Below are 17,789 nucleotides of genomic sequence, written 5' to 3' on the forward strand. Positions count from 1 at the left end.
ATCACTGGCTAGTTACAGACAAGACGGCTGTGATAAACACTGTATACTGTATCCGTGCAGAACAGGGATAGAACAAGTTATTCTTAGGATTTTGTAAAACTACTCCAGATTGTAGGAAAAAAGAGTGTAGTACCGGACCCCTGTTTAAACCAAAACCATTCACCTGTACAAGGCGTGCGTGATGACGTCACGTGGCCACCCACAGCGTGGTGCGTAACGCTCCATTGAGAAGAAGAGGCAAAGATGGCGTCTTCTAACAACCCTCGCAAATTCAGCGAAAAAATCGCGCTGCACAACCAGAAACAGGCGGAGGAGACCGCCGCTTTCGAGGAAGTGATGAAGGACCTAAACATCACCAGAGCCGCCCGGGTAAGACGCGGGTCACCTTGTTTTAAACGTACTTTGCGCCACGGTTTTCCTTTGCTAGCTGGCGACGCTGAGCCAGCGCTAACCTCAAGCAGGTAAACACAACTCGTCGTTGTCGTTCTCAACCGTCAGCAGTGGAATCTTTTAAACCTTAACATCGGCCGGCAGAGATGGTCCTGTATTGTGTCATCATCGAGACGTTAGTTGTGTGTGTCTCCATCGTTAAACCACCAGGTGCCATACTAATGTGGGCTAGCTGGAGAGAGTGGCACCTGTGCTCCTCCATCCTTCCCTGTGTTATTATGTGTGTTGTGTTTCAGACATGGTCTGACAGCTGACGGGCGATCATCCCCGCTGTCAGAATAAAACCAGTTAACATTAACACCGGAGTCGCACTAATAATTGTTGTCCGCCACATGATAAAAAGGGATGTGCACCCGGTTTTCTTTGATCCCCGAGGTCCCATGTATCGGAGATGGAGCGTTCAGTTCACCCCCAGCATCAAAATAACGAGCATCCAAATATAGCTTCAGATGAAGGGTCCCAGGGAGCATCAAGGGTGCAGGTGTTCTGACGAGCTGTCAACGAGAGGACCAGGGCGCAACTTAATGTCTTAACGTGATTTACAGTGTTAATAGCGACCCGAGTCCACTCATTCAGGCTACAGGAAAGAATATGAATAAGCATATCTTTATTCCAAGTGAGAAGGTTTGAACCGACCAACGAATCAGACAACTTCTTCGGTCTTTTTTTAGAAGTCTTATGTCGTTTAAATGAAAACAATGACGAGTGCATCGTCCAGAGAATATCCTATGCTATAGCAATCCAATCAAGAGATGGAAGATGGACCAAATTGTCCTTTTTCCAAATAACATCTGTTATGCTTAACCGTTACCAGGTTCCCCTGAGGGAACATCTGGAATATGCAGTTAGCCGTCAGTGAATCTGTGTCACATAGTCGTTCATTGGGAATCCACCCAATCCATAATTCTCCATTGTCCATCTGTTTAATATGCTATACTTTTTAATTCACACACTGAAACGACAAGCTTGGTTTGTTTTGTTTACCTTTTTACTTTGTGTTTCCATGTACCAGGCCATTCGCTCATGCTGTCATGCACCTTTTACTTTGCACAGCTGCAGTTACAGAAGACCCAGTATTTGCAGCTAGGGCAGAATCGCGGACAGTACTATGGAGGTTCACTGCCCAATGTCAATCAGATTGGGAATGGCAACATTGACCTTCCTTTTCAGGTGAGCCCCTAGCTTCTCTCAGCCGGTAACCCTCTTTGTTTTGTCAATGACCAATACAAGCAGTTTTATATTTAGTGTGTGGATTAGATTCGGTTTAGTTGCGTTCATGCCACTGTAAGACTGGTGTGGTGTGATCTGGTTTCATAGTAACACCTCTTTGGCAGAACTGTAGAAACTCCAAGTATTTCCCTTCTGGTATTGATTCAATTAATCTTATCGTAACCTCACCAGGGTTTGTCAGGGGTTAGGAAAGCTGCCAGTGGACATGCAGTAGGAAAACCCCACCTCCCATTTTATACCCGTAATAATCAGATGATAAACGAGTATCATTGGCATTGCTTGTCATGGCTTTCCATCTTGAAAAACATTTACCAGTTCAAGCATCGGTACAGCCCCCCACCCCCCTCCCCCCCCCCCTCCCATGGAGCTCATTTTGAAAACAAAAATATTTTGCTCCATTGATACCCAGAGGTTAGGGCTGAACGATTTGGGAAAATAATCGAATTGCGATGTATTATGCATTCTGTAGTATTACCAACACAACATTGGAAGCAGTCAACATATAAACTGCTCTTTCCTTTGGGCCAGGCCTATGTGTTGAGATGGAATGATGCATGAGTTTATATTATACATTATAACATCTCTATTTAACTATTGGAATTGTAAAATAACAATGAAATAAGAATCTTACTGATCTCCTGTCAGTAACAGTAACTAAACACCAAAAAATAAAATCACAGCCTTTGCAAATCAGATGAATGGTTCAGCCCTACCAGCGGCCATGTGCACCTGTGGGTGTGTGTGATGGGTTGTGGCCGCTGCGTTGGCCGCTTGTGACCTGGGTGTGTGTGTCCACTGCAGAACTCTGCGCTGGACACCAGCCGCAGCACCAGACACCACGGGCTGGTGGACCGCGTGTACCGCGACCGGAACCGCCTCACGTCCCCCCACCGCCGCCCCGCCACCGTGGACAAACACGGACGCCAGATATCCTGTGTGTGTGTGTGTGTGTGTGTGTGTGTGTGTGTGTGTGTGTGTGTGTGTGTGTGTGTGTGTGTGTGTGTGTGTGTGTGTGTGTGTGTGTGTGTGTGTGTGTGTGTGTGTGTGTGTGTGTGTGTGTGTGGACAAACCCATGTTCTGTCAATGTCGTTTTCAACCTGGGTAACCCTAACCCGAAGTTGGTTTTGTTTTTATTCCAGTGTTTCATACATGTCAAATTAGATTAGATGGATATGTTCTTATTGCCATGTCCACTCAGTTGATGAATTTGTCTTAGTGCCACACAGGTTAAAATAAGGCAATACACGCACAGTACATACGGTACATAAAAAACAATGAAACAGACAATCATTCAAACCAGTAAAAAGTTAAAAAGATCTTTTGCTATTGCAACTTTCCATGAAGTGTTTGTGCACTCTATAAAGTGCAGAGTGCATATAGTACAGGTATACTCCTGACTGCCTGAGATTTCACTTTATTGTCATTGCACAGAGTGATCATCTACCAAGAAGTGCAAAACAATCCGTAAGGTGCATAGTATCTACATATGCGTAAACATAATAAATAAGATCTATGCAAATGGTGGCATTATCATCAGCTAATGCACATGCCAGTGTCTTTTACTTTTAGCCATGTTGAATTTCAATGTTATTCGAATGACTTTGTCACCCTTGACCGAGACCCACATCGACAGCTGTCCCTACGGTTCAGTCTACCTGTCTCCTCCCCCCGACACCAGCTGGAGAAGGTTAGCCATCTCCCCTTCCCTGCCCTTTTCCCCCCCTTTCTAGTGATTTTATTCATAGGCCGTTAGTACAATACAGTACATGTGTGTAATGTATACAGTACGCAAGGTCTCGCTTCCATCCTGATACTAGAAAGGTTAATGTCATGCACCGGCCGAACAGCCAGTAGAAGGAGGCATGGTATTATTGAATATTTACATGCTGAGGTTGAATATACATAATAAAGGGCTAGCACAACGTTTGATGTTAAACTGTAAACCGTGAAGGTTCCGGGGTTCATCTGTTTCCATCTCTGACCCCTTACCCTCTCTGTCTCTGTCTCTGTCGCTGTCTCTCTCTCTCTCTCTGTCTCTGTCTCTCTCTCTCTCTCTCTCTGTCTCTGTCTCTCTCTGTCTCCGTCTCTCTCCGTCTCTCTGTCTCTGTCTCTGTCTCTGTCTGTCTCTGTCTCTCTCTGTCTCCGTCTCTCTCCGTCTCTCTCCGTCTCTCTCTGTCTCTCTCTGTCTCTGTCTCTGTCTCTGTCTCCGTCTCCGTCTCCGTCTCCGTGTCTCTCTCTGTCTCTCTCTGTCTCTGTCTCTCTCCCCACGCCATCCTCTCCGACGTGGGCAGGACTAATTCGGACTCTGCCCTGCACCAGAGCACCATGAACCCCAAACCCCAGGAGGTGTTCGCCAGCGGCTCGCAGGAGCTCCAGCCCAAGAGAGGTAACGGAGACCTCCGCCGTCGCGAGTCAAAGGAGTGCCTGCTTCTGTTTTATTCATGAGCGGCTACAGGCTCTTGGAGAGCAGAGAGGCGTCTCCAGATCTCTGGATTAGAGAATGGCGACGTCTCGCCACGTGGTTGTGAGAGTGCACTCTGGCTCTGGTTCAAATAATCATGTGAAACAAAGCGAAGGCTGTTGTGTTGGATGCAGCCTGGATGCCACTGCTGACCAGGCGGCTCTGAGAGACATGGTGCTTCCTGGATCGATGCATCGCTTTTGATCGACTAAATATGTTGGAGGGGATCTGTAATGATTGTCTAATGGTTGTATTCAAAGCTTGTTATGGTTAGCATCTTTATACTGTTTAGTCATTTTAGCCAGCTTTGCCTATGGAGATTTATTTAGTTTGGGGTTGGGGTATCTGGCTCCCGGATGAGCTATTTATTTTTTATCGAACAAGAAGCCTGTTTTCTCCGGTGATCCTTCAGCAGAGAGCTGTGTTCTGCTCTGCGTACGCGGGACATCGACGACTCGGGTCGTCTGGTTGGATCGGGTTTGGATGAGGAATTTGTACGTACTCTCAGTCGGTGAATCTCTCTGCTGTTTTCCTCCTTTTTGGTTTTGACCAATCAGTGCTCCTGCTCACGGTGCCAGGGACGGAGAGCCCGGACTCAAACCCGGACAATGACTCGCTAGAACAGATGTGGGATGACAAACAGGTACTGGGGTCAAGGGAAAGGTCAACCAAGTCATCAATATGACACACAGATGCATGCATAAATACACGCATACATGTCTGTATGTTTAATGTAAATACACACACACTCGGTCACCTAACCAGCATTCGACCCCTTGATGGATCTGTTTACTGATACTTTTAAAAGATCACCCAGGTGTATACATCTAGGGACATCTGTTCTGTTGTAGAATATGCTGAAAGGGTTGAGTTTTATTCCCGCCTGAGTTGAATGCTTACCACCGTTGTTTTTGGCTGTCGTGCACCATTTAAAGAAAGGTTTCTCTGCTTCGTCCTCAGGATGATTGTTCAAGCCCTAAAGTGTGCGATGTCCCAGGAATCAAGTGAGTCAATTTTTACGTGCATACACAGAAAAAAAATCATGTTTTTATCAGTTGCTTACAAGAATAGATTCGCAAGTAGATAACGTAACTCAAGTGTTTTTGTTTGTACGTTTATTTTCGTTTGGTCTGGTGATTTTTCACCTACAAACTATAAAGACTATATGTCCCCCGCTGAAACACTGCCTTACTCATACACGCAATTATCACCAGAAAGCTTGGCCACCAGTAAACAACAAAATATATTTTCCTTAAACGCCTGGAGGCCTTCTTGGTTCTAAACACTAGCTGGGTAGGGGAACATTCCCCCTTCTGTTACCCCATATACTCCAAGTGTATGGGGTAACGCAGAACCCAGATGGCCGGGCAAAAAGAAGGGGGAATGTGTCCCTCAGTTGCCTCACCCAGGCAGCCCTTCAGGGCAGTAAGACCCCCTTGTCAGCCTAACGGCGCCGCGGCGTCCCTCCAGCATCTTCCCGTCTCCAGACCTGGAGGTGAACCCGTCCATCCTCCCGGCGGGCCACAACACAGGGGGCTCCCTGCCCGACCTCACCAACATCCAGTTCCCCCCGCCGCTCTCCACCCCGCTGGACCCCGACGACGGCGTCTCCTTCCCCTCCCTGGGCTCCGCCGGCAGCACCGGCAGCCTGTCCGCCGACCACGCCCACCTGGGCGTCGGCTCCCCCGGCCACGGTAACCAATCACAGCAGCCGGCTCGACAGAGCTCCAGGCAATCCAGTGGGGGGGATATAAGTGATGATGAGATATAAGTGATGTTATAGCCACCCTAAATGGAGGACTCCCGAAGCCGCTACGTCACTTTATGTGCCCAAAACAAGTGACGTATGTGTGAAATGCATATTACAGTCACCGGTGATAATCCAAGGCGTTAAACACACAGTTTACTGTCGTGACTATTCACTGTGTGAGGCATAATGTTGGCTTTTTTTTTTACTGTTATCGTAATTGTTTTATACTCCTGGCAACTTGGATACTTTGATCCAAAGTGACTGACTGAAGGGGCTGCATGCTGATAGTGGTGGAATACAGATATAGGGTATCTACAGGGGCAGGTAGGAAAAAAAAAAGCCTCTATCTAGGATGTGGATATTGGGGTTCGAACCCAGAACCTGCATCCGGGGGGACCCTGCAGCGTGCTGATGTTCTGATGCTCTGATGCTCTGCTGTTCTGACGCTCTGCTGTTCTGACGCTCTGCTGTTCTGACGCTCTGCTGTTCTGACGCTCTGCTGTTCTGACGCTCTGCTGTTCTGACGCTCTGCTGTTCTGACGCTCTGCTGTTCTGACGCTCTGCTTTTCTGACGCTCTGCTGTTCTGACCCTCTGCTGTTCTGACCCTCTGCTGTTCTGACGTTCTGACGCTCTGACCCTCTGCTGTTCTGACCCTCTGCTGTTCTGACGCTCTGCTGTTCTGACGCTCTGCTGTTCTGACGCTCTGCTGTTCTGACGCTCTGCTGTTCTGACGCTCTGCTGTTCTGACGCTCTGACCCTCTGCTGTTCTGACGCTCTCTAGGGATGGGCATTTGAAGAAATTTTCTTGATCGAGCATCGCTAGAGTTATCGATCAATTATCGATTAATCATTAACTTTTTTCTATTTTTTTTCTAATGTTTTTATCAATGAAATCTTTATTCCAACAATAATGTATGGGCCAAAATTAATACAATACAGTTAACTTGAAGACCTACAACTGTTTAACAGTTTTAAAATAATAAATACAGGCATTATAGGTTATAGGCCTATGCGGCGCTCGTAAAGTCCGAACAATGCGCCTACAGGCGCTCTTAAAGGTTTGGAAACGATTCAACAAGACTAAATCTGTAGCCTATTCCAATTACAATAAGTAGCGAACTTATCGGACAACAATAATCAAACAAAGGCAGTAGGCTAAAAGTGGGCATTAAACTGTATAACTGTTATGAAAAAAAAGCGGGGGGAAAGGCCGACATATAATGCCTGCAGCCGGCGCGCGGAAAAGGCTCGCAACAAAAAGATGAGCCACCCATTTACAAACAATTGCATGAACTAGTCTATCTAAAAGCAATACCTTATTGAACATATATAAGGCTGGACTTGTTGCTAAAATATCACAGTTTTGGCAAAATGTAACGACTCCAAGAGGCACCAAGCGGAGCGAGAGTCAACACATTAAGAAAGAAAAGAGCGACTCACATACGGTGGTGACTGTCGTCCATAGCATACAGTAACTCCAGCCTACATATTTTTGTTTAGGAATATAAGCATGTTAACATGCTCGGGGGTCAGACGCGAACGCAGCCTTGTAACTGTCAGTCCAGCAGCAGAAAACACCCGCTCTGACGGGACCGAAGTTGCGGGGATACAGAGGTATTGTCGCGCTAACTTTGACAGCCTGGGGAACGTTCTTCCATTCACTTTCCACCAGTCGGCAGGGTTATATTCAATTAAATGCTTCAAGACTCGCAGTATGCAACACAACGTCCTTTTAATCGATAACAATATAAATTGATCGACGCATTTCTTAACGATCAATTATCGAGCATCGATTAATTATGCCCATCCCTAGCTCTGACCCTCTGCTGTTCTGACGCTCTGCTGTTCTGACGCTCTGCTTTTCTGACGCTCTGCTGTTCTGACCCTCTGCTGTTCTGACCCTCTGCTGTTCTGACGTTCTGACGCTCTGACCCTCTGCTGTTCTGACCCTCTGCTGTTCTGACGCTCTGCTGTTCTGACGCTCTGACCCTCTGCTGTTCTGACGCTCTGCTGTTCTGACGCTCTGCTGTTCTGACCCTCTGCTGTTCTGACGCTCTGCTGTTCTGCTGCTCTGCGGTCCCTCCAGGTATGCCGGTCTCCTCCCAGTCCATGACCCCCTCCCAGCGGAGGCAGCCCTCGGTGCTGCCCCTCACCCTCAGCTCAGACCTCTCCCTCCAGCAGTCACCCCAGCAGCTCTCTCCCACCCTGTCCTCCCCCGGCCACCTCAACCAGGTACACCGCCCCACAACCAAATATTAAGTATTGCATCTAAAATCGGTCAAAGACATTTTCCCACAGGCTGTGTGCTATAGGTGGTTCCATCAAACCTTTGATGGGCTTTGAGGGGGAACGTATCAGAATCGGCACCCTGGGACGTTCCAGCGCCACACTCTGCCCTCAACCAGGTCGGTGTCTGACCAAGAGTTGTTCCGAAACGACCTACCTTCCTCCCCGAGGAACACGACCAGGCAGAGTGCACTGTGGCGTATATCCAGTTGATCTAGGATAACGTGACGATTTCGTGTGTCACCCCGTCAATCAACCAATCGATCGGTGGAAGATTAAAGGAGCTAAGGTTCAGTCAAGGTGTTCTTCGGTGCACTCCATTGATCGACTCCTTTTTAGTTGGATCTCTTGTTGTGTTCCCAGGCGGTGCCCATGGAGGCCCTGTCCCTGGAGCTGCAGCTCTCCCAGTACCCCCTGTTCAGCCAGCTGACCGCCCAGGCCCAGGCGCAGCTGCTCAGCGACCTGCACAAGCAGCAGCAGCAGCTGCAGCAGCAGCAGCAGCAGCAGCAGAGCCTGCCTCAGGGCATCAGGCTCATCACCCTGCCCTCGGCCGCCACCGACGGCCTGAACCACGACGCCTCCAACATCAACATCAACATCAGCTCGGTGAGGGGCCGCGGTCTGGGGGGGCTGTGGGGGCTTCTGTTGTTGTTCTCTATCGGACTGTAAAGGTATGATATGGCTCGGCACCCCGACCCTTAGCCCGCCCCCAGGGGAAGGGAGAATGTCCAGTTATTCCGTCCAGCATACAGGATAAAGCATAGAATACCAACGCTGCTTTTAAGTGACATGGTTCTTTGGACAGTTTTGTTTATGGTTATTTTTGTAAAAAGTTGTACATATATGTACAAATTTTTTTTTTTTTACCCCTAATATCGTTTCCGTTTGACGGGTTCACTCAGATTGGGTTATCCAACGTGGATCTCCCTCTGACTTCCAGGTATCCTAGCACTGTTAGCCGTCTGCATAGAAGGCTAGCTCTTAGCGGCCCTCATACACCTCAGTCGCTGTGTGCTAGCTAACCCTCTTCCCTCCAACAGTACCGCAATCAGTCTGGCTCCCCAGCCAATCAGTCTCCGACCTCCCCCGTCTCCAATCAAGGCTTCTCTCCGGGAGGCTCGCCCCAAGTAAGAGCCTGCCCGCTGAGCTAGCCGCTAGCCGCTAGCCGCCAGCCGCTAGCCGCTAGCCGCCAGCCGCTAGCCTACGTACCGGGGGAACGGGGCCGTGATCGGGGAAACCCAGCGCTGGGATCCGTCTTCAAACTGCTTCCTGACCCGGTCACCCGCTTTTCATCCATGCCTCGACGCAACTCTCTCTTTCTGTCTTTATTTCTGTCTTTGTCTTTCTTCGTTTTGTTCGTTCTTTCTTTGGTTGGATGTTGGGTTTGTTGGTTTCATTCTTTATTTGTTTCTTTGTTTCTTTCGTTCTTTATCTTTGTTTTGTTCGTTCGTTTTTGGTTAGTTTGTTCTCTTCTTTCTCTCTTTCTTTGATTCATTAGTTGGTTTGTTCGTGCCTTTGTTCGTTCTTTCTATCTTTCTGCGTGCATGGTGGCATAAGTGGAAGGTCAACCTGCTTCGTCTTCTGTCACTCCAGTGCTTTTGAGCCGTTTAGTCCAAACATGATGGCACCCGTCATTACAAATATTTCTCGTAGTTGCAGTGTGCAGTGAGCCAAGGTTAAACAACAGTATTGCACACTGTTTGACAAAGCATGTGTGCGCTCTGAAAGGTTGTCTCCAGCAGACACCTACTCGGTCATCACACCTCCTGCCTTGCTGTAGAGTTTACGTGACGCACTGTGTGTATTGCGTTTATTTGATGTGATCTCCCCTCAGCATGAATAGCGCCTGCGGTAGAAGTTGTATCTATACGTTAACAAACGGCAGTGGTTTGCAGTTTCCCCAGAGACGGCCAAATGCCTCTAAAGGTTTTCTCGTCTACGTGATTTTGGACAAGCGTGTGTGGTTGTGGAGCTCGCTTCCTCATGGCTGGTGTATTCTGTATTGGGGGGGGGGGGGGGGCGGGTGGTGTCTTCTGTATGGTGGCGGGCGTTGTCTTCTGTATCGGGGAGGGTGGTGTTTTCGTGGCATTGTGAATCCATCCTGCTTTGGTCTGGTCCATGCTCAGCTGGCGGTCTCGGCGACTCTCTGCTCATTCCTCCCGTCATCGCCTCGCTGAAACACGCCCCCCCCCCGTGGGACGCCACCGGCCCCGGCTGACTAACCTCATCCCCGGCTTCTGATTGGGTCTTTTATTTTTTTTTGCCGTTTCATGTCATCGCAGCGTTTTGACAGCTTCCCTCCCTTCCATCCCACCCGCCGTCCTCAAGGTTAAACGCTTGCCTTATTTTCGTACTTCTTCCCTTCCAGCACATTCCCGTCGTTGGCAGCATATTCGGTGACTCATTCTACGACCAGCAGCTGGCGTCCAGGCAGACCAACGCCCTCTCCCATCAGGTGAACGACCCGGGCACCCGATCCGTTTTCACGGGGGCCCCCTGTTTTACCACCAGGTGTGACGTGGTTGACGTGCTGCGTTTAGATGGACAGGCTCCCAGCCTACCAGGGCGGCCGTGCCCACTGCTGGGCTGAGCGTACCCATCATAGATGGAGAGATAGAGGGGAACTTTATTAATCCCTCTGGAAGGTTCCCTCAGGGACTTGCACAGCAAGTCACCATGTTACACATGGAATAAGAGATAAAAAACTGTATAAAAGTACAAAATGCTAAAAATATATATTCGGGGAAGAAATACACAAGAAGAATACTATGCAAGGCAATATTTACATCAGGGAGTGATTAAACAGTGCATAGAAGAGCATCTTGGTAGACACTCCCACTTTGGAGGACTCCTATTGGGTAGATTTTGGATCGGCTCTCAGCGGCTGATCACACCTGGTGGTGAAATAGGGCCTCTAGAATGTCAATGCAAAGAACGTTTCTATTGAATCTCCACCCGGACGCGTGCACCAACCACCTGGCCGTTCTCCTCCAGCTGGAGCAGTTCAACATGATCGAGAACCCCATCAGCTCGGCCAGCCTGTTCAGCCAGTGCTCCACCCTCAACTACACCCAGGCGGCCATGATGGGGCTCACAGGCAGCAGCCTGCAGGACTCCCAGCAGCTTGGATACAGTAACCACGGCAACATCCCCAACATCATCCTCACAGGTACCAGTGACCCCCCCCTCCCATCATCCTTGTTAGGATTGATGGGATTGAGTTTTTGATCCTCATATTGGAGACTTATTCACTTATATCACTTATTTAGTGATTGAAGCATTTGGTAAATAAAGTATGGAATATTACCAATGGGAGGGCTGGGTGATTAATCGAATTTCAGTATCGATTTTTTTTTATTATTGTTATTTTCTTTATGTTTAAAAAGTGCAGAACAGCTGGATACATATCTGTACGTTATTTTAGATTTGAACATTTTCTTTTTGACCATTTTGTGTATTTTTTAAGGCGAAATTTCAAAGTTCTCAGTTACAAAGAGTTTTTGGGAGAGACATGCTGAATAAATACATAATTTATTCAAATTAAAAAATAATCTATTTGAATAATCGTGATTTCAATATTGAACAAAATAATCTTGATTATGATTTTTTCCATAATGTAGCAGCCCTAACCAATGGTAAGGACCTTTTCAATGGTAATGCTTAACAGCAGTGGGACGTAAATGTACATTTGCTGTTGAGATTTTACTGCTCAAAGTTAGAGCGAAAGAAAACAACATGAAAGCAGCACAAGGCCACAGAGGCGTATGAAAAGTCAGCGTGTAATGTTCTAGTGTCGTAACGGCTGGTGCCCCGCCCCCTCCTCCCGTCTCGACCAGTCACGGGCGAGTCTCCGCCCAGCCTCTCCAAGGAGCTGTCCAACTCGCTGGCGGGCGTGGGCGACGTCAGCTTCGACGCCGACTCCCAGTTCCCATTGGACGAGCTGAAGATCGACCCCCTGACGCTAGACGGACTGCACATGCTCAACGACCCCGACATGGTTCTGACCGACCCCGCCACGGAGGACGCCTTCAGGATGGACCGCCTGTGATGACGCTGCCGGGGGCGGGGCCACACCTGCACCAACCGGGAGCGAGGACGGGGGCGGGGCATAAACATACCGACTTGTGATTGGAGTGTGAGGACGGGAGGCGGGGCTGAGTCGCCCCCCCCCCGCCCCTGGTTGCATGGTTCAGCTGAACTCCGAACAACGCCCCCGCTTGCCCCCCCCCCCTTGATTTCTCCTGGATCCCCTGGAACGACGCGTAGCAAACGGACGCCTCCCCCCTCCCCCCCCGGCAACCGTCGCCGCCGCCCCCCCCGCGTGGCTCCGAAGGTGATTGGTTGCCCGGTGCTTTTGCTCGCTGGCAGTTTCTTCTTTTTTTTGTCATTTCACGCCCGATATATTCCAACAGCCCACATTAGTTTTTTTTGTTTTTTTTATAAAGTTAAATGATGTTTTTACTTTTGTTTATTGGTATCGTTTGCTGAAGAGCAGCATGGGGCTGAAACCCGGCCAAAATGTCCAAAATGCTGTCGTTAAAAGAAGTCAGAACCCGAAGTTTAGAACGCAGAAGAAGTCACAGGATTGGTCACCGCGCTGCAGCCACCCCGTCGCCAACGTCGCTCGCATCCCGCAAACAAAAGCTTTATTTTTGACAACCAAATGTTTATATTTTTCTCATGCACTATATGTTGATGATTGTGTATTTATACGTATTTTTATTTATGCCCTTATTTATTTGTTTTGAAGACTCGATATATTTATTCTTTTGTTTCACATGTGATGCCAAAATTCGTACTTCTGTCGACGTTGTGTTGAAATGCACCTGTTCAGGTCGTGTCTATTTATTATTTGTGTTTAATAAGCTAATTAAGGACTGCAAAACCTCCCCATACTTGCTGGTAGGCATTGGTTGTGCCATTTATTTGATGTAGGACTTTGTAGATGTTGGTGCGGTTAGAGCCCAGCAAAAATGGAACAAAATCAGAACACAACAGCTTTTCACAACAGCTTTTAGCACCAGCTCCAGGTTTTGGTAATGCTGTGTTTGCAAATAAAATTCACCCCCATCAACAGCTTAAATAGTAACCTATATTAAGATGGCTCACTTCTCAAAGCAAGAGATGGAAGATATTAATCTATTGAAATGAATGAATCAGATTAACTGTTATTTGTTGGCAGTGAATAGCTCCAAACAATTCATTCTAAGGTATGGAAAAATATGACTATTTTAAAAAAAGAAAACGGAACAAGTAATCATTTGAAGTTGTCACTGTGAAATCACCTGATTTTGCCTTACAGGAGTGGTCTGCTGTTGTACTTTTAGTGTCTTGTGTGACGATGTATTTTCCTACCTTCTCTTTAAAAAAAATTGTCTTGTATTTGAAAGGAAACTCTTGACGTGTGGTCGGTGATATCTGTGGTTACGTAGTGCAAGGTTTGACAAATCATTGTACTGTATTTTCTACCAGTACAGTTTACAACCAAATCGGTGGTTTTCTAAGTAGAAGGAAGTGTGTTGGAAGGTGCAGTTATGGGGAGGCTTTCCGCTCCTTGAGCAGATTGCTCTCACTAAACGGCAGTTCAAGTGGTTTATCTTAATATCTGAAAATAGCCTTTGTTACACTGCAACGTGTGGGTGTTACTCTTGTGTTTCTTTTTAAGTGGCTTATTTTAATGTTTAAATACTAACCAAACCTCTAAATCAAATCACAGGGACGGCACTTCACACGTGTTACTGGAGTTGTGGTTTCTGATTGGCATAATAAGGTACAATGTGGTCTCGAAAATATGACATTAGATTAACTTCTGACGTTACGGCTCTCCGTTTGTCTGGGATCAGGTAGAGGACCGACCGGCAGTGGTCGACTGAACTTCTCCCATAGCCGTTGGGAAGACGAGTTAAAACGTCCTTTCCGGACTCCCGCATCCTTAGACAAGATGTCTGTAAAGGTTCAAAATCAAACCTGTGTAATACACTGGTCACTGTATAAATACATTTGTTGAAGTTGTCTTCTGAAGACGCCATCTTTACTCATCGTTACTCTTCGGAAGGTACCCCGGCATCTATACCTTCTGGATAAAATGATAAGGAGCTTTGTGAAGTCTCACTGATTAAGCCAATCAGAAACTAGAGCATTCATTGTCCCTGTTTGACCAGGGGTCGCACTTTCGTGCCGGTTGGATTTCTGTGTTCAGGTGCGCTTCATTTTTATTTGATTTTTTATCAATCATTTAAATATGAATTGAATTTTTTTGTATAATAAGAAGCACCCATAGGACTGAGTGGTTATATTTATGGGTTCTTTATGGGGAATGTATCTAAATAAGATACTGCAAGCAGATGTCATTTAAAGAATATAACACAAAACGCTTGGCTACCACATGGAATGTGTTTAGGTCCAACCAACAAGGCTATCAGGGAAACGTGTTTTTATTTTTAACTATTACAAATATTCTACCAATATTAACACTATTCGCCAGATACTCTTATCAGCTTTATCACTTTCAGTGTCTCGTGGTCAATCATGGTCTCTAAACTGTAAAATGAACACAACTTGTTTTCGGTAAAGTAGTAGGTCCTAAACTGTTTAATTGTTTTTATTATATATATTTTTTAATCAGTGACCAATGTTTACACTTAATTAATTGGAAAAATGTACAAATCTACTGTTCTCTTGCGTATCATGTTTCACATGTACATGAAACGATGTGTTTTGGATCAGATTATTATTTGATGTGTGGGTCTTGCTAGGCTGCATGGTTTCTGACCGATGTGCAGCTCTGGGAGTGACCTTCCAGCCGATGCCAAACACGTATCCAAACTCAGCCATTTTGTTTTCAAGTTTCTGCAGCTACCAAGACTTTAAGTTTACATGTTTGGTTTATGTCCATCAGCGGGTCGGTCGCCTTTAACCAATTGGGATTCCTATGCAAATGAGATTTTTTTGGTTTGTTTATAAATCGGACGATAACGTTGCTGAATCAAATATATAACATATTATATGGACGATCATATAGAATATATAAACATGTGTATATATATGATATATATATACAGAAGTTTTTTTTTATTATTTGTCATGTTTAGCTCAACTCTCGCTGTGGATTCCTCTGTTGTGTTGCGTCAGAGAACAACTGTTAGTTAGCACAGGTCGCCGTTGTACATATGCTAAGCCGATAAAAACGAAACGCATGCCCTCGACTGACAGTCCCGACCTCTTTACGAAGGCCATCCTACTCGCTGCCCTGGTTGATCCGTGTAAAATAGAAACATAAGTGAGCTAGCTGTCGACCGCGGATGCATGTGCTGGTTTCTCCCACGCAACGAGGAACTCAAGTTTCCTGTTGCGTGACTCTGTTAACTTTGTCTCAACGTAATGCTCATACAGGTTTGATTTGGGGGGGATATATCAAAGAATGTATTTTGTGAGGTAAAGTCCTAGGTTTTTGGCGTGTTGACGCTAAACGACCGCAAGGTCTTGAACCTATGTTTTCGTTATTTTTACCACGCCTTTTTTCCGTATAATTTTAGTTGGTCTGACGATTCTGACTGTGGCTTGTTATCTCCCGGTTTATTCCCCCCGTAGCATCTCTTAACACTCCGTCCCGACCCAATTGGTAAACCGCAGCACAACTCCTTGGATGTCTTGAGCTGGCCTGGATAACAGGACATCCTTAGCTCCACCCTTGTTTAAAAGACGGACACTTGCACTGATTGTTTGCATTAATAGACGTATGTTTACGCTAAGTTTTACAGTTGACCGCATGACTTCATCAGTGTGCGACGCAACCCCCAACCCCCTTCTGACCGAGGGCTTATGAGTCGGAACCCTTCTCGGCATTGTTGCTTTTTGTTTATTGTATTCAAAACTCAGACTGGGTTATACGCTGTAATTTAGTTTTTCGGTTGTGCAAAGTTAAGTCCGCTCGTTGCTTGGCACTTTATTTGTGACTGTCCTGTTTTTGCAACAGGGACTGTTTTGCCCTGCGTGAATGCTGTCTGACACCGGATGTACACTCTGGCAGGAACTTTCTTGTTCAAGAAAAAAAGAAAAAAGAAAATGTATTTTATATTTTCTTCTTTAAACTGTTTGTCTATTGTTTGGGCTTGGCTTGTCTCAGTTTCTTTGTTTGTCGTTTTGTTTTTTGAATCCGTACGGGAGATGCAAAACTAGAAAGGGCTTTTTCCAGTGCAGCTTGCTCTCCTGTGAACACAGGTGGAACAAATACGCAGTCCGAATGTACTTTAGCTTGGCAGCCATGTTCCCTTAAGCTCGCTCCCGTTGAATTCTACCCTGGGCTTGATTCCGATGCTCCGTCACAATTTCTCAGCAAACGTTGCTCATCTATCTGTCACATCATACGTCTAGATGGACACGCCCACTTGTGATGTCAGAAGAGGCAGATTTTCATAAACGGCTTGTGGCGGCTAATCACGCTCATACCTGGTGGTATATTATGTCACCTTTAATGAGGTTGAGGCCGCTCAGCCGTCCATCTGTCCTGATTCCGTGGGGCTCCTTGATAGCGCTACGGCTGCGGCTCCAGACTCGGGCGATGAAGCCTGAGCTCGAGGAAATTAGGAAACTCATTAGGAAAAATAATTGGAATCCAGCCCAGGTCGACCAGACTGTTGATATTCACCCAGGAAGTGATTGTTGCTCTGCGACAGCGTTGTTAGTCTTGCAAAGATTTAACACTTAAAGATTTAAAAACTAGAAACTGCCACTCCCGAGTATTGTACAGAAAGTAGTCACAAATTGTATGCTGTTCACAATCACTTATTCGATTTGGCTCTGCTGTTGAAATGCATTAAGAGGGATGGTTCATGTGAAGGTGTTTTTGTCCCCAAGTGTACCTGTAGTTACTGACGTGTTTTTATTTTCTCAATACAAGATCCTGGTTTGTAAACGTGTCATGCTCAAATCATGTTGAAATTGCGAAGGATATCAATGTTTGTCCCAGGAGGGGCTCACTACGTGGTAAAGTGGCATACTTAAAAGAAAAAAAAGATACGGTGTTGTCCTAATGTTTGGTCAACGGGAATTTGTGAGTTTTTATGTTGTGCAGCTCGTCGTTCCAAGGGTTAGAAATCTGGATATGTCCCTTTAATGACAAAGGTTTTTTCTTAATGTCTGCAATCCATTGAAACATGTGTACGGCCCAGGCAAACCAGTTCTGTTTTAAAGTCAACTTTAAGCTTCTAGTGCGGCTAGCATATCACTGTTGTCCAGTTAGTCCTAGTACAAGTTCTGTAGTATTTATTTGTTGCAGTGTGAATCTCCTCATGTGAACTGTTTGTTTATTATATAAAAGAAAATGTCAACAAAATTGAATGTGGACGACAGACTTTTTCTCTGTACATACTCAGAATATAGAGTATAGCGATTCAAAATGTCCGTTGTCATTTTTGATCAAATTGTGCTGGAAATGCACAATGACTCAACACTGTCTTCAAGATGTTTTTAAGCCCATTTCTGCGTGTTTATGCAATTATAATTATTTCTCAATTTAGATTTTTAAATACAATGCAAAACCCGATAAGTTAAGCAGCAAAAGTGTCAACAAGCCTTTCAGTTTTTTTTATTATGATCTATAGCTACATTAT

The 17,789-nt window shown here is 46.1% G+C and overlaps 1 protein-coding gene across 3 annotated transcripts; it reads left to right on the top strand.

Moving 5' to 3' along the window:
* Positions 1-182: 182 nt before the first annotated feature.
* On the top strand, positions 183-17,512 carry crtc1b (CREB regulated transcription coactivator 1b). 3 transcript variants are annotated; one of them, XM_060067717.1, is made up of 14 exons: positions 186-369; positions 1,504-1,620; positions 2,482-2,607; positions 3,306-3,367; positions 3,972-4,066; positions 4,699-4,784; positions 5,102-5,145; positions 5,612-5,835; positions 7,979-8,124; positions 8,542-8,784; positions 9,219-9,305; positions 10,547-10,633; positions 11,173-11,347; positions 12,015-17,512. In XM_060067717.1, exons 1-14 carry the CDS (start codon positions 244-246, stop codon positions 12,224-12,226), a joined length of 1,830 nt encoding a protein of 609 aa, XP_059923700.1. In that variant the 5' UTR covers positions 186-243; the 3' UTR covers positions 12,227-17,512. The 3 variants fall into 3 exon arrangements, with proteins under 3 accessions (XP_059923702.1, XP_059923700.1, XP_059923701.1); XM_060067719.1 differs by lacking the exon at positions 1,504-1,620 and having other exon boundaries at positions 183-369; XM_060067718.1 differs by lacking the exon at positions 9,219-9,305.
* Positions 17,513-17,789: the final 277 nt, after the last annotated feature.

Source organism: Gadus macrocephalus, chromosome 12 (assembly GCF_031168955.1).
Source record: "Gadus macrocephalus chromosome 12, ASM3116895v1".
Taxonomy (NCBI): domain Eukaryota; kingdom Metazoa; phylum Chordata; class Actinopteri; order Gadiformes; family Gadidae; genus Gadus; species Gadus macrocephalus.